Genomic DNA, 22,559 nt, shown 5'->3' on the forward strand with positions numbered 1-22,559 from the left:
GGTGCAAGCTGCATGCAAAAGTGGTTCTGAATCCTCTGCTGCTTGATATAATGTGCTCACTATTTTATCTGCTTACGTAATATAATTTCATACTCATTCACTGAAATGTTGGATTTATCAATAAAGAGAAGGAGGCTTTTGTAACTAATAGTCTTCTCCTGAAACGACTGGTGACAGACAAACTATTTATCTAGGCTATGTACTGTTCATACTGAACCTGGACACAAAGTGGTGCAAGCTATTTTCTGAACACTCTGGCCCTCGCAGAAGGCACCACCGTTCAGTGGGGCAGGATTGGTGCAGGTCCTCGTACGCTTCTGAAAGCCTCTCCCACATCGGCTGTTACACACTGACCACTCAGTCCAGGTAGACCAGCCTCCATTCACTGAAAAGCAAGAGAGAAAGAGTATGAGCGCGTAAGCAAGCCATCCTGTTCACCCCAAAGGCGCCTCTGGCTCTGTGTCATGCTGCCTCCAACAGCCGTCACAAGTGATGGCTGGGAAGAGCCGGAGAAGCAACACTGAACAGGCACAAACCCACGTCTCCAACGTACCGAATGCACAGCATGCCAAAAGTCATTGTACAAGTCGAAGAAAAGCTGACGCTGAAATGACGCTGACCATTTGATGACTATTATGGCTGGCTGAAAACCGACTTGACCCAGCACTAAGCAACTGGTGCCGTATGTATGGCCAAAATCTCTGCGGGTTCAGAGAGCACCCACAGCTCTGCCAGCCAGAAGTCTGCACTCTGAAAGATGCGCCATTTCGTTCTCAGACGTACCCATCATCTATGCATGCTGAGAGACCCCCGTGCTTCGATTAGAAATTGATAATTTTCTTTCCCTTTCTTTCCAGAAGGTGGTTTCAGGATGTCAGGACAACTTCACTCACCCCTCTGTGGACATAGCTGGTGCATATGAATGTCCCAGCACTTCCATAACAGATATTTAAGCTGTTGAGAGTGAACTCACAATAAATGAATTTTTATTATTGGACTTTGGGAAGATATTTATCTCTGGAAAGATATTTAAGCTGACTTTCTTTTTCACTCACCTCAGTTTCTGGGATAGATGGATGGATGAAGAAGGAGCTGTGCTGCTCTATGTAATAATGTCGTCGTCAGGGTATGGATAACATACTAACTGCTCAGATTCTCTAAACCCAAATGTTTGTGATATGACACAACCCTTAAGCAGCTCTGGTAGCAAACCCCATAAAAATGGCTGCTCCCCTACACATGTCTCTTGACTGCACTGCTGAACAAAATGCTGTATATGTGTGAGGAAGTGTTGCAGTATGCCTACATCTTTATGTTTCTGCATTCATCACAGTTAAAAAACACAGTGCTCTTGCATGGTCCATTCCTCAGTATCACAAACACTGCTAATCAACTCAATTCAGTCGGTTTTCTGTAAAAACTGAACTAAAAGGCCCTCATTGTAACTTCAGGGAAGCAACTGCTTACAATTAAATCTAACTGCTACCCTGAATATGAAATGAATATTAGGGATAATCATAGGGATTTTTTCCTACTTGTCTATCCTATAATTAAGCTGATTGTAAGGAACACCAGGACAGTCAGCTGGCACGTCATCAGAGCGGGTTTTGTTCTGGTGGATACCCCTGCCTGGGACGCATCGGGGCAGTAACTTTGCAGGGGCAAAGGCTCGGGCTGGTGGGGCAGAGCTGCAGCACAACACAGCCTGGAAGAGACCCCAGGAGGGCATCTCATCCGGCCCCTCCCCAGCCAAAGCATGCCATCCTCAATATCAGATTGGATTGGACTGGATGCAGACACAGAATAATGTTATCCCATGCTTCGAATTCCCCTGATGTTTATTTTTAAGCTAGGTTGTGTGTCTAGGAACTGCAGTCACAGACTGCTTTGCTACTTTGCCCCTGACATCAGAGTGTGTTTTGGTAGTAGACACCAAAAATAAGTTTATTTAAAGACATATAAGAAGATGGAAGATTCTGCTGTGCTCTGACACTCTTACCAGTATCTGGAAGCACAAACTTCCTTTCAGTTTTACTCTTATTTGTGAAAAGTGACACTAAGAACGTGAAATGCGTTGGTAGAAAGCAATGCCATGGACGCTCCTGCTGGAGGAAGTGCCCTAATGGCTCCTTGCTGCATCCAGCCGGCACATGTTTTGGCAATGGGAGCAACTGCCTTCTCTTCAATGAGGCAACTGGCTGTTTGTGTAGGCGCCTGCTCCTCCTTTAACGCCAAGCCATCAGATCTGTACTTCTGAGTATTTTCGGTAATGAACCCTGACTGCAATTGCTGCGTATGGCTGCAAGTCAACAGGCAGCACAGGCGGCCCAGCCTGGTCACTCACCACAGTAAGAGTTGCATACAGACATTTTGCATCCCCCTCCTGTCCCACCGCTCGCTTTGAGCGCGCGTCCATCCACATGCAGCGGGACAAGGCATCACTTACCATAGACAATCACAGTCGCTGTGGTGCTTTTCCTTTTGGCCACAATGTTTTTGGCGACACAAGTGTAATTGGCCGTGTCAGAAAGCCGGGCTTGCTTAATGATCAGGTTGTGATCGATGGTGATGTAAAAATTTCGGTCTTCCACGGGATCAATCACCTCTTCGTTCTTCAGCCACTCCACCTTAGGGTTTCAAAGGGCCAGAGGGGAGGCAGTGAGTCACCAGGTCACAGCACAACGGGCACAGTATCTGTGATTACACTGCTCATCCCAGAAAGCACAATGAGTTAAGGCACATCACGAAGGACTCACCTGAAGCACGCTGCCAACTGAAATAAAACACCACGGCAGAAACATGGGAGAACACCCTTCATGCCTACCCTTTCCTTCAGGTCCCCTTCCCTCCCATCCACACAAGAGCTGTCTTGCCTTGCCTTGAAAATATCAATGCATTTTCAAAGGCTGCCAGCTACTGTACAGAGACAAATAGCTGATCTATGTTTTCAGAGTTGAGGCAAGGGATAAAGAAGGGGTGATACCTTAGGACCATATCTACTAACAGAAAATTCCCTTACAACATCAGAAACTCTAAACCAGCAGAGATTTCACCCATGCTTTTGTACATCTTGTCTAATTAGGCAGTTAATAATGCAGTAACCTTGTATGTACCTGCCCTAACACAATGAGGTCCTATACCAGAGGAGGTCACACTAACAAATTACAAACACGCCATTGTTTTTAAGTATACACGCACTCACACGTACATATACGTTATTGTTTTGCTGCAATCAGGATTAAACAAAATAGAGACAGTTACCAAGGAAATAGGGAATCACAAAGACTACATCAGTGCTTATTTTTCCCTTTTCTTTATGTAAGCTATATTTTATTTTAATAAAGCGTAATTTCCTTGGTTACACAGAAAAATATTTTCATATGTGATTTTTAATCTAGACAATGTTCTCTTTATTGCCTTCCTAAAGAAACACCCTATTATATCCCAGCTGACTGCTGTGAGCCACCCTAATATAATTTGGCTGCAAATCTAGTAGCTTGTTTTCATTTGAACTGAGCGTGCTCTGAAGGATGGGACTGGGGCCCTAGATGGATCAAAGCCGGGCCTTCATGTCACTGGATCACTTCAGTTTGTGCCCAGGATTTAATTTAAAGGAAGAAAAACATAAACACAATCAACCCGCTGGACCCACGAGGTGCTAACTGCCAAGACCTGCTCTCAAAAACCCGCTTTTCCAAAGACATTTGAGGAACCGCCTGAGCATTGACATACCCCAAAACCAACGGAGAACCTGCTCCCCCCACCCCCGAGACAGCTGTACAGACCTCCCCCAGCTGTGGGGAGAAAAACGATGGCCTTTCCGGTGTTAAACACAGAGGGCTCGATTCATCCCCGGACGGAGCCGGTCCAACGCTGCAAGACCAGCGCTGGTGGACGTGGGCTTGGATTCAAGCTGCCCACCGCCCGCTCCCTATCTTTAACCCTACTTCAAGCACCTCCAGCTCCCCTACCCCAGTTTGGGTGGATGTGCATCAGGCGTGAGCTGCTTCCAAAGACGTACACCTCAGTGAATGTAAAGCCACTGCCCCGAGGAAGGCTTGATTTAAACCCTCCTCTCCCACAGCAGATTGCTGCAGTGTATGGTAGCCTCACAACTATCGATACTGGATAACTTAAAATCGGTGGTGCAAAAAGGGCTGTGGAAATGGATACGTGTGTCTGCGAGGAACAGGGAAGGAAGAAAAAAGACATAAAACTTTGGAGGTCATGTTTCTGTTGCTACAACATTCATGTTTTACCATGAAAGATACAAGCTCTTAGTCAATAACCTGTTTTTCCTTGCCAGGATGACTAAAATGGTTTTTCCTCCATTCTTGAATCCTAGTAGGTATCAGGTATAATCAAGACAGACAGAGTCCTGTTCAGTCAATGGCAATATTTAGCTCCTTCCCCACCTGCAGTTCAAGTCTGCATGCATCCCAAATTGAAAAACAAGCCAGGAGCTTACCTCTCCACCAGTGGTAGTCTCCCACTTAACCCCTCTCACACAAACAAAATGTCTTTCTTGGTTTTTAATACCATTATTTATTTTCTGGGATGGAGTACAGACTTGTGTCAGGATTCTAAAAGATGCTACACACGCTGCCACAGCTGTGTACGTACCACCCTCAAGTCCCTCTGTACTTTTCCTGTGCTCTACACATTGAGGACATCAGGACGTCAGTGAGGACAGGACTACAGTCTGCATGGTCTAAGGCTCAGTCCAAAATGTTTCTGGTATGCCGATCCAAGCACATACCCTAGCAGCCCTTGGCACTATGCAAGGCTCCATACTCAAGCACGCTGTTTTCTTTTTCCTGTACTCTCCAACAGTTTCTCTCTCCAGAAAAAGACACACATGCATATTCAGTTTAGGTCTCAGCTGATTAGACAAAATTAAAGCTATGAGCATTAAATTCCCTGTCATCCCTGCAAAAACACTGAAGATAATATGAAAACAGGAGTTGCCAATATCAGAAAAAAAAGATACTTTGTATAATTCAGTATACTGCCTCTGGCTCTTCACCAAATCTCTTAGGAAAAGATCCTTTTCACCTAATGGCTCACAGAATTTGCCAACAATAAAACGTTAAGTTTGCAGAACAACAGGATGTCTTGTATTCTGAAAAATCTGTTTTGCAAGTGCATCGGTACTGTGTGTGCATGTCTAAACCCCATCTCTTTTACAAGATACCTCTTTAATATACCTAATTCAGTCTTCTCTGGCATCCAGGTTTTTATGATGTCATGAGTCTGTTCATGTTGCAAACTATAATGTCGTCAAATCTGAAGGGAGGAACTGATGGATGATTTGACAAGAGGCGGGAGTCTCCTTTCATACACATTTTAGTCATCAGCAGAGCAACACAAAAAAGAGCACACCCCTCCAGCGGTTGTGTTTTCTCCCTCAGTCCTTGTAGAAATGGAAACTAATTGAACACACTACAATATGTAAATGAGACTTTTGTTGGCACTTATTTTCAGTTACTAACGACCTCATTTTTTCTGGTGCAGGTGACTGCAGTGCTCAGCACCTCCAAACCTCAGGTTTATTTTTTTGAGGTAACCAGAATAGGTGGGAGCAGGCTTGTTCTGCCACGTAAGTAAGAAGAGATCAGGTGTCAAATACAAAAAGAAGAGAACAAAGCGGAACGAGGTAGTGTAATTTATGAATGACAAGTATGCAAACTGTTATTAGAGAAGTTAAAAGCAACGATCTCTTTTGATGCCATGTCATTCCCCAAGGCGCAGCCTCCTCGCTGAAGTAGGCTGTTAATCCAGTCAATGCAGAAACTTATCCTGAATTTAATTCCGCTGCCTGAATAACGGTGACTGGTGCCCTGGGGAAACCACCATGCTTGCAACATGATGGCAGATGAGGCACCAGACATTTATCTGCCAGAGACCTGTACCCCTCCGGGCGAGCGGACAGAGGGGCAGCAGGACACCCACGGGCATTTCAAAGTGCACAAGATGCCTGTCTTCACGGTCATACCAAATCATGCCCTCATGGCTCCATTTTTCAACTCTCTGGAGAAGATGTTTCTAGAGCAGACGTTTGCTTTGGCCTAAATATTGAGGATGTATATTTACTAGCTATAGTCACAACGATTCTTGAACAGGTACCTAGCTCTATTTATTCAATTAAATCAGGCATGTCCCACCAACTGTTATTAATAAATGTACAGATGGCTGTGCATATACGTAGAAAAAGCCTGGGCATCAGTTTTTCCTTATCATAACAGAAATCATTTAACTGGCAACAATACTGCCATGAAGGATGGGGTAAGTGTTCCCTTGTGGAGATGACAGCTATGGAAAACTACAACAACATGCAACTGTTTTTTCTCCCCCCGGAACAATGCAGGCACAAAATCCCCATTTCTTTTTTTTAGTTTTCCACTCAGGAAGGTATTTTTGTTATATGTTTGCAAACTGACTAGCAAGAGAAGGCCCCTCTGTAAAGGTGTGAGTGCAGTGAACGAAATCCTGACTCACAGCAACTGCCGAGAAAGCGGAGCTACGTTTTGGTCAGAGCTCCTTAGTGCTCTGGATGTAATTTGCAGAGCAGTGAGGCACACAGCTCCTGCCAGCTGTGCTGGATCCACACACCCAGTGCTGCCAACGCGCTGGCAAGCCTGCCATGAGCCTGAGCCGTCCCCGCGACCGGCTAAGGAAGCGCACGATCCAAGGCAGCTGTACTTTAGAGCAACGTACCTTGTAGCATCTTCTCTGTCATCCCGCTCCCCAGTGAGAGACAGATGTGTTGTCTCTAATTATTCGCTGATTGGTATCGGGAGATACATTAACATAATTGGCACATTTGTTCTAATTAACAGAGGGAACCTGCCACATGCCACCCAACATGAAAAGCGAGACCATCAGCAAGAACAGAAAACCTGCAATCACTGCCCCGGCTGTACCTTGGAACTGCAGCCAGACCTGTGCTGCTGCAGGATATTTCCAGCAGCAGCCTGAAATAAGGCAGCACGTGCAGAGACTAAGATTTGCAGAGCTGGGCCAGGCTTCTGTGCAGACTAAATGAACACAGGGAACATAAATCACACAAGCGATTACATACACAGGAAAACTTATTACGGAAGCTAATTGCTGACACAAATTTAGCCATGCCAAGTTACTAGCATTACTAGACGTTTAAATCTCTTGGCACACTTGCATATGCATGACTGTTTTAGAATCTGGTAGAGCAACAGCACATCTGCTCCAAAAGAAACCCAAAAATGGAAAAGGGATACGAGCTTATCTAGATCCTCCCCTCCTGATCGTACGAGTCGTTCCTTACACCTCTCGCAATCTCAAGAGGAAAGTCAGCAGGGCCGAGTCCCGGATCCTGGTCTCTCATTGCCTCCACCGCACCAACCTGCCCTAGAGTCGTCTTCAGAGCAGAGAGCACCTGCTGAAAACAGCAAGTCTTCTCCCTCCAGCGCCCATAAGTGCAATTCTCCAGAAGAAACAAGATGCAAACGCTGGGAGCAGCGGGAGATTTGCCTCGATAAAAAGGCGATTTAGGATTCTGGGAGGCGAGACCATTGCACCCCTGCCTTCCCCATGCCTGGCCGACGCGGCAGGATCGCTTTCCATCTGGTCCCCCAACTGTGCTGGCGTTGCGGCTGGTGTTCTCTGCAGTCGTGCAGACTGGTCACGGTGGCACCGCTCGCCTTGCCGCAGTCCCTGCTGAGCTCGCATCGCCACAGGGAAGTCACAGCCCCTCTGCTTCACCTGAATTGTAACCACAGACACGCATCCCATACCATATTGATAGTAAGGGCACACATACATGTGCCAGTAAGAATAAAACATTTGCGAAGCTAACTACTGATTTGGACACAGTACAAGATGCCTAAGTGAGACTGAGAAAACTTTAGCAGATTCCATTACGGGCTATTGAGCCAGCAGCTACTTCAGGTACCTTGAGACTTGAGTGCCTCTTTGAAGGATCTTATTTGATTTTTGGATTTGGTTTCAAATGCACACTTTCATCCCAGCAACTGCCCACTGAAGAGGATGCTGTCCTCCATGTACTACTTGCTGGAAATAATAGATTTCGTACCCGTTTAAGGTTAAAAAAAAAGAAAAAAAAAAGGGTGGTTTCCAAGAGGCTGAAATTACAGCTATGAGAGACTGCAAAACACATATTGAGAATGAGACAGCAAATGCAAACCACCATGACATTTTGTTCAGTTGTTGCTACTGTGCTTCTGCTGCCAATAAGGGGAATTTGTGTTCCTGCTGTGGAAACACTTCCTTAATTGCACATAGATCCAGCTTTCTGCTTGAGTACTAAAATCTACACAGGGTGTACGTACAGCTGCTGGATGTCTCTGGCCCTATTACAGCTTCGCTTTATGCACAATGGGGAAGTGAAGCCTTGCAGAAAAACCTTCAAAGGCCGGGGTGGACTGGTAGCAGCAGATGGAGAACTTCATTTCATAAAGCCTCAAATTCAAACACAGATCGCGGCATTATTAACCGAAAACCACGGCAGCTGCCATGTGGCCACCAGGAGTTGCTGGGCTTCCTTTCCCACCTGAAAGAGGGGCTTGAGTTGGAGGTCCCATGGCTCACGTACGTTGCTTGGCAATTTTGGCACCACGTGGGCATATGGACTCACCAATCCCTGAAGAAACTGGGAGGGGTCTGTTTGGAAACAGCTTTAAACGAGTTACCAATGTGATGTCTGCGGTTCTTTGGTTGGATGGATAGATGAATCTCATTCTTCACACCACAGAGCTATAAGCTTTTCAGGATCATCAAATTCAATAAGGGAACAGGATGTTGGGGGGTGGCTGCAGTCCCTGAGGAAGGTCCCTTTCCCATTCTCCCTGAAAGCTGCATAGTGCCTGTTGTTGTACAGACAAGTCCTCCTACCAGTTTTAAAAGGCATACAGGATTTTGTCCAGGTTACACTTTTTAGTGAAAGAAAAGCATCAGCTCTAGAAGCACATGGAAATTCCTGAGCAAAACCCAGCAAAACCTCATCAAATGACTCGAGTGACAGCTGATGTGCGCTCTTCAGACTGCATTTTGGAAATATCTCCGTTAAAACATGGGAGCATCGTAATTCTTCATGCCTAAGGTGAGCACTGCATTTGTAGAAGTTACTGCCAGAGGAACTGACCTATCACCGGGTGACTGAGGTGCTGGTAAGAACCGGGGGCTCTGCAAAGCCTTCCGGAGGTAACTCTCACACTTCAGGCACTACGAGGCCTGTTGGCTATAGGGAGCAAGAATCAGTTGGTGTCAAGGTAGGACCTGATGGCCTAATCTTGTAGGCATACAGAACAGCATCTCCAGGATGAGGAGCTATCTTCTCTAAGGGGAAAGTTGGGAGGTATGCTCATCTACCTCATCTAAAAATGCAGCTAAAACCTGTGTCCCACAGTGCGTATCTTCCAAAAATATGCGTAAGGTAAAATGCTGTTCTTTCTGAGTACAGCCTGAAGAGGAGAGGTAGTTTGTGTTAGCTAAAGCAGCATCCCAGAGCCATCTTTGCTGCAAAAAGCAAGCTGTAGAGAGGATAAGCTAGCAGGGTTCATGTAGAAAACCTCCCATTGTAATATTTTATGGAGGATCTAGAAACCTGACCGTTCTCCAGTCCTACAGCTCATCCTTGCCTGTGGTCAGATCCAATCATACTGCAACTTGATTCACTTAGGAGCCTGCTCTGCCCTCACTTACATTGGCATCAATGGAATGCACTGGAAAGGAAAAGTATAGGGGTAGATCCCATAGAAAATTCAGGTCTCAAAAAAACTCAGTCCTGCAAGAAGACCTGAGCATCTCGGCATGGGTTTCCACGCTGTGGAAATGAACTGGTAGGTAATGTAAAAATAAGACCACCTAATAAGCTAGCAGTCAGTGTATTTCCCAGGAAAGCACAAGACCCAAATGCAAGCCTATCCTCAAGCAGGGGGTTGTAACCTGCCTCTCATGCTTCTCAGAAGAGCGCCCTGACCACCCACCAGTAGATTGGCATATAAAAAGTATGTACAAAGGAACAGAAATGTATGGGACCAGACACTGACAATTACGGGGAGCTTTATCCTGTACTTGTGGAGAAGGACAGGCCTGCATTGCCAGACCTTCCCCAATGGCTCTCCAGGACAAAATGAACGAGCAGTCCTCATTCATTTTGGGCTGTGCTCCTTCTGCACACAGACCCGCCTCCCCCTCCCTGCTCTTTCTCCCATTGACACCCGAAGGCAGTTCTGCTGTATGTCGCAAGGCACTGCAAAGGACAGTGCCACTTCCCAGCTAATTAGTATTTGTGGCCACAAACTCCTCTACTCGCCTTTCTTAGAGCTCACTTTCCTGCCGGGAATATTAAACACTGCCTCGGCGACACACACCTGCATGGAAATGCATACACATGAACTCCCAATTAAGGGATAACTGCTGCAAAACATAAGTGGTTCTCATGAAACAAAGCAAACAACAGTCATATTAATAATCAATTAGAAGGAGCAGCCACCTGATGCTGAATATTTTGGAGAAGTCCCCAGCTTCCACCAGCTTTTGCCTGTGCAAGAGCAGCTGAATAAAGTCTGTGTCACAGTCATCTTGTCTCGGCAAAACACCCTCTTCTGCCTCTTGACTCGGGGATGCTTTTCCCCTTGCTCTAGTTCCTAATTAAAGCCATGAATGTGGATAAATATCACGTCCAGTTTTAAACCCAACTGGGTCACCAAACTGTACATTACACCCTGTTCTGCAATTAAACTACTCTGTGAAACACCACAATTATAATTAAAGAAGCAATTATCCCCCTGTTAAAGGCGTCGCAAATCATACATTTCAACGCAAAAGTTCTTCTGGCAGCTTATGGCATATTAACCAATCTTACATCTCTATAACTTATCGCAATGATCTAATTTGATGTGACTCGGTGTCTCTAACTATATTTTATCACGTGCAATAGGAAGCTGGCATCTTTCAAAGAACAAATTAAATGAGCTAAGGGGTTAATTGCTAATAACTATGCCATTACTGTTGGAGCATCACAGAATGGGATCCTTCCTGCCTTCTCAGGTTAGGTTTGAAAAAATCCACACACAGAAGAGAGTGGAATTGAAATGGATGTTTCTGTTGACACCAGGGAGCTGCAATTGCCTGATTTCCACTGAGCACCGCCAGCTCCCGCCGAGTCTGGCGGGTCAGGCTGCTTATCTCACCACCTTATCCTACTGCTCCCCATTGACGAAAAGCAAAAGGCAGGGAAGCATGGAGCTAGGGCAGGTGTTGTTTGTTTTTATGGCCATTCCTTTTTTTTTTTTTCCACAGCAGGAATATGTGAGTTTGCCCCTTCACCCCTCAGCTGTGTGTGGAAACCTCAGTGTAACTGCGCCTGCGCTGGTCCTTCTGCTGCATGCCTGCGCCATGCATTGGAAAAGACAGAACATTTACCCGGGTGTTTCAGAACCTGTAGGTAGGTTTAGCTTGATATTGGCTATAAAACTGGGAGTGGGGAGCCATGCCATGGTGCAGCTGGCACCGATGCCGGTCGGGGCTGTTGGGCAGGGGTATATGGCCGCAAAGAAACTGATCTGGTTTTCCCAGAGACCAAGCAAACCCTCGGTTCCTCGCTTTGTCCCAAGTGAAGAAGCAAGACGTACTTTGATTTGACCTCAGGCCATAAGGCTGGTGTATTTTAACACACCTTCTTCTATTTGGACCTTGGCCTTTTTTTTTCTAGTGGCCGTGATCTGAGCCTACTCTAACGCTTCTCATGTCCTGGTGGATCTGAGGGACCGGTAAGTGCTGCCTTAAAAGCTTTGCCTGCCCATCTCTGTCTTTGTCCTTCTTGCCCTCTGGAGCAGCTGTATGCTGCTGTGTGGTTCAGCTTTTCAGTAGCAGTAAGATCTGCTCTAGCATTGATCCATAAGAGCTTGACACAGTTAATTGCAATTAAATATGCTGGGAATTGTAAGACTAAATTCCCCAGCTACTGAAAAGAGGACAGAATGTATCCCTGAGCATGGTTGTTCCCACCACTTTGAAATACCAGGAAAAAACAAAATGAAGGGGGAGAATGAAATCAAAGAGAAGCAGCAAGGGGAAGATGCTGGGACTCTGGACTCCAGCATTACTTTACACTGAACGTGTATTTTGTACAGTTTCACAGCGTAAGCTTTTCTTCCTCTGTGTTGGTGTTAAATAATCCAGTGACTACTTCAGAAGCCAGTAAGTGGAAAAAACCATGAAAACAAAACACAGTGCCCAGAGTGGGAAGACTCCGAGGTTCATGCTCACCAAAGCATTTGGAAATGCTGCTCACAGCTGCAGCATATGCATTACCCTACTCTACTTGGAATCAAAGCAGTCTTTCAACAAGATGGAAAATAGCCTCAGCCTGCTGCCTGCCTTCTTCCAAGTCCTTTCTTACTTAGTTACCTGTACCATCGTATCAGAAACTTCTCCGAACAAATAAACGAAGTCTTAAACAAAGAACTCATTCATCTCTAAATTAAAACAATCATGTAATCCTTCAACCCACCAATTTACCTTTCATCTTTCTGTTTTTTTAAATTTATCTTACCAGCTTCAGCAAGTGGCTGTAATAAAGTGTCACATTAAGGTATTCATATTCATTAGTGTTCAGCTCTTTGTTCTTTTAATAGTGTTGGAAAGAATCTACAAAGAGGCTGTATTAGGCGGCTGTCCAATCTGGGTGTTTGATCTCCTTCTGACTTCAAAAGTCAGAAATGGAAAAAACCCAACATTGAGAACAGTTCTTTTGAATGTCAGACAGGGAGTATACGATTTCTGAGCCTGCCAAGTGTTAATTGGTGTCTGCCCCGACCACGGTACAAATAAGATTCAGAGCCAGTTAAGGTACAGTCATGAATCTTGGCTATTGACAGAGTGAGCCAGGATACTAGAAGGCAGGAAAAAGTGCAATTATTATGAGAGCAGCTCACAGAGGATCTTTTCAGAGATCACTTCCAGGCATCATGTTAAATCATGATGTTTGGGTCCCAGCCGCCTGACTGGGCATTACAGACCTTTCCGAGGGAATAACTGGACTGGCTGCTGAAATTTCAGAGGTGCTTGTAACACTGCATTCAAGCAAACTGCCCGTCATCATCAATCTTTGTTTCTAGCAAAGGTTCCCCAGTATTACCCTGCGCCTCCTGAACAACATATCCCGTTGCAAACACTCCTGCCATGGCACAACGGCAAGTTGATTTGATGCAAAGAAGCATCAGAAAGGAAAATAAAAAATTGCTGCTAAGTTCCCAAGGAAAGCCAACCAATTAACATTACAGTTGTCAGCAAGCTGGCTCGGCAGACCTAAATGCTCTTTACAGTTTTGGGGATCTTAACGGGGAAAAAAAACGGCCTATGGAAAAAGAAAATGGGAAAAATCTTCTATGCTAATTATTCCTTCTGATGTTTGTGGACATGTTTCTGCAATTCCGATTAAATCTAAACTTGGGTTAGATGGGGAGGTAACACTTTAAGCTTCATCTCCTGAGAAATCAGTCATCAGTGCTGAGTGACAACCACTTTGCTACTTAGCCATGACAGTCTAACTTATCCTAATGCAAATTGGCAACAGTTTCTTCTGTGCGTGGCAGAGGAAAACCAAGGAGAATTCAGATAGGGGAATTACCGTCATTGACAATCACTTTTTCTCTTAACAGCCACAGAGGATTTAGGATTTCAGAGGCCCCCCTGTGACTCAGAGACCCCCCTTCCCGTGAGCAATGAAGCTGAAGCTGGAGCCACCACTGCACTTAGGTAGGCTCCTGTTAACAGGGACACCCGCTGCTGTCAGTGGGCACAGATTTTTCTGAAGGTAAGCTCGCTCCTGCCAGGTGGAGGGCAGGCTACCCTCTCCGGCTTTACTTAAATGCCAGTAGGAAAACCAGGCAAGCCCCTGAAGATGGATTATTAGGCAGACACATCCCCCACTTGCCCTCCACCTCATGCTGCTTCACCTGGGAGCCCGTACCGGACCACGGTACATCCTCTTGTGCCGAGCTGGCCAGCTGGTGCACACACAGTGTGTGCACGAACATGTGAGGGAAACATAATCTGGCAAACTAAAAATTAAAACGTCTTTATACTATGCTTGAAAGGTGCCTTTCAGAATAAGTGAAATGTTTTTTTCTTTAAAAGGAAAAGGAAAGATAGTAGGCTGGTATTAATATGCTCCACCAGCTATTTGTCCTGTGGATGCCAGATATAACTGTGATTTTTGAAAGGGAGAGAAACCTGAAACCAAACCTCCTGCAGCTCTGCCCAGCAAGGCACATAATCCAAAGCCATTAATCAGTTCCTGATCAATCTTGTCTACGAGCAGCAGTCAGTCAGCTCTCCATTACCGCCCATTCATCACGCCATGCCCTAACTCACTGCACCACCAGCCACCGATCAGGCCTTAGCTAGGATGTCCAAGTGCCAGGACACTGCTGTTGCTGCTCACCTCGGCTACTGGGATGCCTTCGGGGGGACGGCACTGGAGCAGGACCTCTTGCTCCAGGGACACTTCTTTCCCCAAGGGCTCCTGCTCAAAAGTTTTCCGGAGATCTGAAGGAGAAGAAAAAGAATTAATAGTATTAATAGCTGGTTGTTTAAATTACATTTGATTGCCATACTGCATAAATGCAAGAGATCTTTCTAAACAGAGAAAATAGCATTTCTGCTCCCTGGAAAGTGAAGCACTTAAAAAAGACTGGGACATGTTTTCATTTCATTCCAACATTAAGCAGTCAAAGGTTTCATAGTGGATTTATTATTTATATTGTGGTAGAGCATGTGAACCCAGCGAGGATCCAAGGCCACACTGTGGAAGGTCATGTCCAGACACAGAACAAAAAGCGAAACAAGTCCCTTCTTCAGAAAATTTACGTTTGGTAAACTATGCCAGTGAAGTAGTAAAGTAAGTTACGGAAAATTAAATAAATCTGTAAAACTACAGCACATAAGCTGAGTTTCCTTAAACTCATGGATGAAAGTGCTCGTGCTGCGATTTAATGTACTTTTAGTTTCTAAGGATTAACTTTACAGCTTTAGCTAATTTGTCTTCACCTTATCATTATCCCTGTAGCACTAAATAGATAATAATAGTAATAATAATCGTAATGTGGAGCTGAACCATGCTTGGATCCCTGCACAGCACCACAGAAATGTGGCAGGCATCAAATGAGCCTCCGAACGTTGGACCAGTTCATCATACTGGACAGCTGTGCACCCTGGCTTTTTTGTATGCTCCTGTAATATCTTTTCCTTGGTGGTAAAATGGACTTGAGAAGTTCCCTCCTTACCACTGGCTCCGTATTTCTGCCACGGACTGGCACCCTCTCCGCTGTGCTAGGGAGGATGGGGTTTTGGAGAACCGAGCGTTCAGCCCCAGTAGCGACTGGGGATATTTCTCCCCGCTGCTGGTTCCTGCTGCAAATGGACATGGGGCCATGTTGAAAGTCACATCAGAGAGTTGGCCTGACTTTAAAAAAAACCTTGCAAAACCAGTTCCCTATGCCAGCTCATGGCGAGGTTGCACAAATATTTGTGTCATATTGGAAACAAGTCATATGGGAACAATTTAAAAGCCAAATATTTCATGTTTTGAAGCCGTAACCTGCGGCTGTGCTGGAAAACAGATCACTGAATTGAACCGGTTTACAAATAAACCATCAAAAGAGTTATTTTTCATCTAGATTACCTCCAAGATCTGATTTACAGCTGACCCCACAAGGAACTGCATCAGCACTACCAAAAGGCAAAACCAGGGGCCGGCGAATGCACAGATGGAAAAGGAGATGGGGTGTCTGCCACCAAAATCAGCTCCTCTGAAACTCACCTTCAGATAGCACGAGACCTCTGTCTCTTAGCCTGTATCAGGAAAATGTGGTTGTTCAGCTACCTGGCATTAAATGTCAATCTACTTGTACCATGGAAAAGTTCTGTCATTAGCTGGAGATGCTGATTTTAACTCAAGCTGATAACTTTTAACGTCCTTAAACCCATGCATTTCCCTAGTGAAACTGCAGCATCTCTGTTCTTCCCCTGCACCGCAGGCACGAGAGGAGAGACCCCAAACCCCACTCCCTCCCCACCACCGGCATTCCTGCTCCCTCCAGCAACAGGGCAGGGATGCTGAGAGCCCTCTGATGGGAAGGGATTTATGGCCACAGTTTAAGGCACAGAAAGATAAGCTTTGGCAGATCTTACTGTGGCAATATAAGAAATTACTGCCTCCAGCTGTCTGCTTGTTTGGGGGTTACCCTCTGTCGAAAGGAAGCACACGCCAACGCCACAGCTACCTCACTACAAAATCCACCATTTTAACCTCAGTTGTTGATGAAGGGGGCTTTAACCTACAACGCCGGATAACTTATGGCAAAGAGGAGGAGCAAACATCTGGAAGTGATCATTTCTTAGGATGACATGCCAAGCTTCACCAGACTGTGCCTGTCAGCATCCTTATCACACTGGAGTTATTCCAGGCCATCGAGGCCCGTTCACACGAGAGTGACCACAGCAAGACAACTGACCAGATTAGGTCAGTCTCCGACGCCTGTTCGTAGCTCCCACCGCATTGCCAGCTCCAGCATCACCAGCCCACCGGCTTCATCCCACCCTTTCTGACAGGCTAACCAGGGGACATTTGGGTTGTAGGGCTCAATTTAAGTAAAAAAAAACCCTCAGGGGCCCTGTGGGTGGGAGTCATTCCGAGGACAAAAAGCTGAGTTTTAGTTTGCTGTACTTCTGCATGTTAAACATAGAGATGAGCTGCTCTTTCAGGTGGGTTTCTTGGGATGTGACATTCTTCCTTTCGCCCAGGCTCTTCACACATCCCGTGGGCTTGTTAAATATCCTGGGCACACATAACGCCAGGTTAATGCACTTTGCTTTAAATTAGCAAGTAACTGGCGTTATATTGCTAGCAGTACCCATATGATCCTATTATTGCTAGTTCCAAAGGAAAAGAATTACCTCCACATCAGGTACACCTTAATGCGTCTAGCAGGTACACATACATGCACGATGCAGACAATTTTAACAGATGTATCGTACTCTAATATCATGGCTGAGGATAAATGAGAAAGTTACCATGCTGATAATAGAAGCATACAAGCACAGTAATAAATAGTACATTAATAATAGCTTTCAGGTGTTCAGATATGGAGGGATGAAGACAGTAGAGGCAGATTAGATAGATAATAATCTGAGTTTTTTCCTTGACATGTTGATTTACTGTCCTGCCTACCTTCCTGAAACATTAATAGAGCTCTGAAGTTCTCCATAGCCTCACATGCACAATAATCACCTTCTCATAAAGCACTTGCCTTTAAAAACCCCAAATTTTAGTGCATACGAAAGTAAATAGCATTTCTCTAGAAATATGTAATAACAGTAAAAACTCCCACTTTAATCTCTTTATTATCAACAGCTGGAATTGCTGGGTATGAAGAGCCCCCTCTCCCTAGGATCCATTGCAGTGGGGCTGTGGCAGGTGAGGCGAACCCTGCGGGACCCCGGCTCCCCCGGCTGCCCCCCGCCCGCGGAGCCTCACTGCGTGCGGACGCTTTAACGGCACCGTTGGATTCGAGCGGGTCAATGATCCGCAAACTAAAAATACGCTAAGTAGGGGCCTTGACATAAGAGACAGTAATGTTCTCAAAGGAGCCATTAGATACTATTGAGTAAAGGAAACTAATTTGTGGGGGAAAAAAAAAAGAACTACATAATTGTGTATTTACAAGAGAGGGAGCTCTTATACCCTATTCTGTTGGCTCCCTCCCAAATGTTCACAGCTTTATCCCACCAGAACTACCCACCACCTCCCGCCGCAGCCATGCCACCTACAAATAGCTGCAGATGGCGGCTGTGCAGGGCAGGTTTTACCTAACCAAGCATAAGGTTCACCGGTTGTAACAAACAAGTGAAAAAGGTAGTTTTTTAAGTGATGAAGAAGCGGAGGGCACGGACTTTATCATCTGCTCTATCATGAAACACCCTGCTGGGACAGCACTGGCTTTTGAAATGACTGCTTTTTTTCTATGGCCCTTGCTATGATTTCTGTGGATAACAACGACTTCCGTCTAATTCTTCAGTCTTCAGCTTCCTTTGCCATTTAACAATTATAGTCATCATGGCAACTTCACACTGTCGACCGGGAGTGGGTGAGCTTGCTAATGTACTGAGGGACTTTGGATCTTTTCCAAGCGGAGTATTTTCAATAACATTTTTCACTTTTTCAAAGTGTCATAGAAGTTACAATGGCTTGCAAGCAAGGACAGAAGGGATACATTTTCCCAGAGAATGGTAAAAGGCAAATAAAATACATCCCATTTAAAAAAAAAAAAAAAGAAAATTTTTAACAATCTTCAGAAAATATGCCTGAAAAAGCAAAACAATAGAACATTTGATCCATTCTGGGTCAGGACCTCTGTCTGTGAAGAGGCAGTGTGAATTATTAAAGCCTCGGGTCGGCAGCAGCCCTGTTAATGCGATGCTGAGAGAGCGCCTTCTCTACCCTCACCTTCAATAGGGAGAGACACAAGACACAGGCAGTTGCACTTTCTTTCCAATATTATTTTGGTAATGTAGAATAATCCTTGATTGTCTGGGTTAGCAATACTCTTCCCCCCCTTACACAGGTGATATTGCTGCCACAGCTCATCTCTTCCGGAGCGGAGCGAGGCCTGGTGGACAGCGATGCTGAAGGGTCCGTCTCGTTTTTCTCACCATCTCTCTCACGTATTTCACCCAGCTGCAGGTGGGGATGTCACCGGCGGGCTCAGGGGACAGCCTGCACCCCCATTAGGAATTTTCTCCTGCCTCTAACTTCCCTTCAAGGCTGTCTTCGTAAAAAGAAACCAAGGAGAAGAATTAAAATTCTGGTCTGCCACCTTGAGCCAGACTCTATTTTCTTTACTAATGTATAGTCTTAGTAAATTCAGAGGGGGCTCTTGTGGCATATATCGCAGCACATTTACAGCATACTTAAGATGAGACTTTCCTCCAAGACTCCTGAAATACTCCTGCACAACCCTCTCTGGTAAGGACAGATGGCTGCATTCAGAGCTGCATTGAAAAGAGAGAATTTCCACAAGCATAAAACTGAAATAGTATAATGGGAAATCAAAATCTCAGTGTACACCGTATTGTTAGCTTTATTCCTGAATCGCTATGCTTTTTGGGGAGAGGGGCATTAGATCTTAATTTTGATGCACTGCTAAATGACTTCCTTTGACCTTTAATGCATTTTTAGCTTACAAACCACTCAGAAGTTGCATTTTTGCCTGCTACAGATAATAGTTTCTAGAGGAACCGATGGCATTTCCCCACTTCCTTTTCTACCTGTCAACTTCTAAGAAAGAACAAAGAATGACCCTATTCTTTTTTTTAATCAAATGTATTTTATCTCTTTGCTGTTCTGGGTTTTACTGTGATGGGTGGGTGGGTAAAACTTTAAGGATATCTTTTATCATTTCTGAGAAATGTGATAAGAGGCAGACCAGACGCCTTCAAGGCAGTGCTAATGCAAGGGTGACTAATGAATGAGCATGAAAAACGGACACTTGTCAGCCAGGAATTAGATGTAAACCAGAAACGAACAGAACAATGCCGCATTACTGTCAGGAAAAGATGGATTTCTGCCCTTGGTAGACCTTAAAGACTCTGTGCTCCTAGTAACTCCAATGTCAACTTTCCTTCTATAACAAACAATTCAAAAAACGAGCAAGCTTTAAGAGCAGAAAAAGAAAAACCACATTATTTTCTATCCAATGTTCATATTAACTATGCCCATTGAAAGAAGCACGTTTGGTGTGTGCTTTCAGAGAAATAAGGATTTAAGAATGTGAAAAGACCTTCACAAGAAGTACATATTTCCATATAGAAGATAGCTTGCTTTATATGGGTAAGTATATACGGGCACCCACATAAAACCAAACATGTCATAAGCAAAAAATGCAATTAAAACACTAGAAAAAAAGGAATATGGCTTGATATTATTTTAACCATTATTAGAAGATCAATAGGTAGCCAAGCTCTCCACTTCAAGTCTACCTCCTACCGTTGAGAGTGTTCGCAAGAGGCAAGGTTCAATGCTGTTTTAATTTTACCTAGCCTAATAAGAAATACCCAAACAGAAAAATAATTGTGGAAAAAGAGTGGGAAAATGCCACTGATGTTCTACAAAATGAAAGAGGATCCACATGCTTGTGAAAAAACATCTCACTGCATTTATTCCCAAACTTGGATGACTGATGCTGAGTTAGGGAAACATGACTAACATTGTAAAACTGGCCTGTTCATCTTCCATCTCTTTCCACGATGTGGGTAGAGTTAAGAGACGCCTTTTACTGCAAAGAAGGCATTTGAGACTGAATTGCAATTCTAAATGTAAGAAACCATGTGCTATTGGTATACTTTGGCCTCTCTTTTCTGTTCACAGCTGAGTCTACGACCTTTGTGCAGGGATCAATCACACCGGTGGGTAAGTAATGGAAAGCTTAGGTACAAAAAACTCCTTTTTTTTTCATTTTGTCCTTCTGTGGTTCCAGCCCTCTGTTGTTAATTAGATCAAACCAGATCTCCACTGAGACAGTCACAGGAGTGTCATCAGTCTGTAACCCAGGGGATCCCTCTGAAACCTCTATCAATTGCTTTTGTAAGCCTGGCCCTGCGGAGTCCCCCGCTGTATCAGCCGCACGCCGGGTGTTGATCAAAGCCTCCTGCCCTCCTTCAGTGCGCTGCTGCTCCCGGGGTGCGAGCGCGGCTGGACAGGGCTGTGCTCTCACCGGCCCAAGCACCAGCGGCTGGAGCTGGGGACAGAGGAAATAAGTCAACGCTTCAAACCCCTGTCTTTATGCTCAATACACAACTCTGTGCCACTCTTTCCTTCTCTGGAGGGGCTGTTTCATATCTGGCCAGCCCTAAAGACAAATGCCGCAGCTCCACGAGCTTGTCCCAGCCACCTTCTCAGCCTGGAGAGGAACATCAGGGACGGTGGAGCTTCCCCCTTTCCAAAGATGCCTGGCAGCCCGCAGCTTGGGCTGAGCTCGTCCGTAGCCCTCCGGCGGCCCAGGGAGCGAAGCCTCGGGCTGCCATCCCATGCAGCCAGGAAGCAGCATCAGCTTTCACAGCCGAGCAGCTGATGGGGACTGAAGCAGACTTCTTGGAAGTGCACAACATGTTTTGGGGATGCAGGCTGCTACATCCGCTGACCTGAGGTACGGAATGAGGTGAGGAACACCTTTTGCTTGCCAGGCTACAATGTGCAAGACGCTTTGCCTGAGCCCAGGATCTCCTCTCCTCTTTTATTCCCTACGTATTTACAAGCAAACGGGAGGTGCACACCTGGTGCACGCCTGCCAGCCCCTCATTCTGCCGATGGCATCTTCAGCCAGCTGGGGATAACGCTGTACCCTGACGACTCCTTGGAGACTCATCGCCTGCATGTCTGCAAAAAAAACATTTTTCCCCTTCTCTCCTCAGCTCTAAGCTAGTTCAGCCAGGTACTGGTAAGACAAAACACTTTCGCAACACAGCTTCCATGTGGGCTATGCTTATAATGAAGAACAACCCACTCAACACATTTGGTATTGATACAACTGTAAAAAATACAAGCAAGCAAACTTTATCAAGAATTCACTGAGCAGATGGGTTCCCAGTTGTACGTTGATTGCACTGTTCTCTTATATTTTTACTTGATAGCTCGGTATTTCTGTTTTTCTTTGTAAGCTTAACCTACAAACTAACTTATAAACTTAATTCTACTCATTATTTTATTTGGTGATTGAAGATGAAATCCAAAGTTCTTGTTTTTCAAATAAATCTAAATGTAAAGTTCAAATGACCTAACCTCAACAGATGCTTTTTTAGATGAAAGGTATACTAAAGGTACTAAAGATAGACGTTAGAAACATCAGGTGTACATTACAATTCATATGTACAATTGAATTTACAACACACCGAAACACTAAAACAGAAAATAATTTGTATAACTGTGGTATTTTGTTGTTATGGCTCTTCTGATACACTAATCTAACTCACACAGCTCTCTGGTCACTACCAAAATATACCCAAAATTTTGTTAACTTCCCGACTGCATCTATCTTTCACCATCAGGCAGTAAGCAGACGCTACTGAAAGATGATAATTTCTTAGGCATGACGGTGTAGGTAGGATATTCTCAAGGCTCCTACTGAGGAATTAAATTCATATAAATTCAGTAAAGGGGTTTCTTTTTGTTTTTTTAAGCAATGCTAACAGTGAAGTCAAGTCCATCATATAAAGTCTTAGCTCTTTATTACAAAGCAATGCGATTTGTATTTACTACTGTTGCAACTGCATCCTTAAGTTTGGGAGCCGGTCATGCCTGTTAACTTGGGAAGCGGTACAGAAACACGCCTGTCAGGAGCAAAAGCAGAGTGATAGTATCAAATATGTTAAATGCTCAGTTAACTTCTCTGCTGCCCTTTCTGTGATCTGCCGTTCTCTCTTCAGTAATCTCAGCTCAAGACCACGTGCCTCAGTCATCCCTTTACTAACTACAAGCAGCAGATATCGATTAGTAGCAG

General features: G+C 44.9%; 1 protein-coding gene across 2 annotated transcripts in view; it reads right to left on the reverse strand.

Annotated features, from left to right (window-relative positions):
- UNC5C (unc-5 netrin receptor C) overlaps positions 1-22,559 on the reverse strand; it is a 268,008-nt gene that overhangs the window by 49,375 nt on the left and 196,074 nt on the right. For both annotated transcript variants that reach the window (XM_075149588.1, XM_075149587.1), the window contains exons 4-6: positions 14,450-14,553; positions 2,447-2,627; positions 218-385 (exon numbers count right to left, since the gene is read on the reverse strand). In XM_075149588.1, coding sequence (XP_075005689.1) covers positions 218-385; positions 2,447-2,627; positions 14,450-14,553 — 453 coding nt within the window. The remainder of the gene's footprint in view (positions 1-217; positions 386-2,446; positions 2,628-14,449; positions 14,554-22,559) is intronic.

The sequence above is a fragment of the Calonectris borealis genome, chromosome 4, assembly GCF_964195595.1.
Source record: "Calonectris borealis chromosome 4, bCalBor7.hap1.2, whole genome shotgun sequence".
Taxonomy (NCBI): domain Eukaryota; kingdom Metazoa; phylum Chordata; class Aves; order Procellariiformes; family Procellariidae; genus Calonectris; species Calonectris borealis.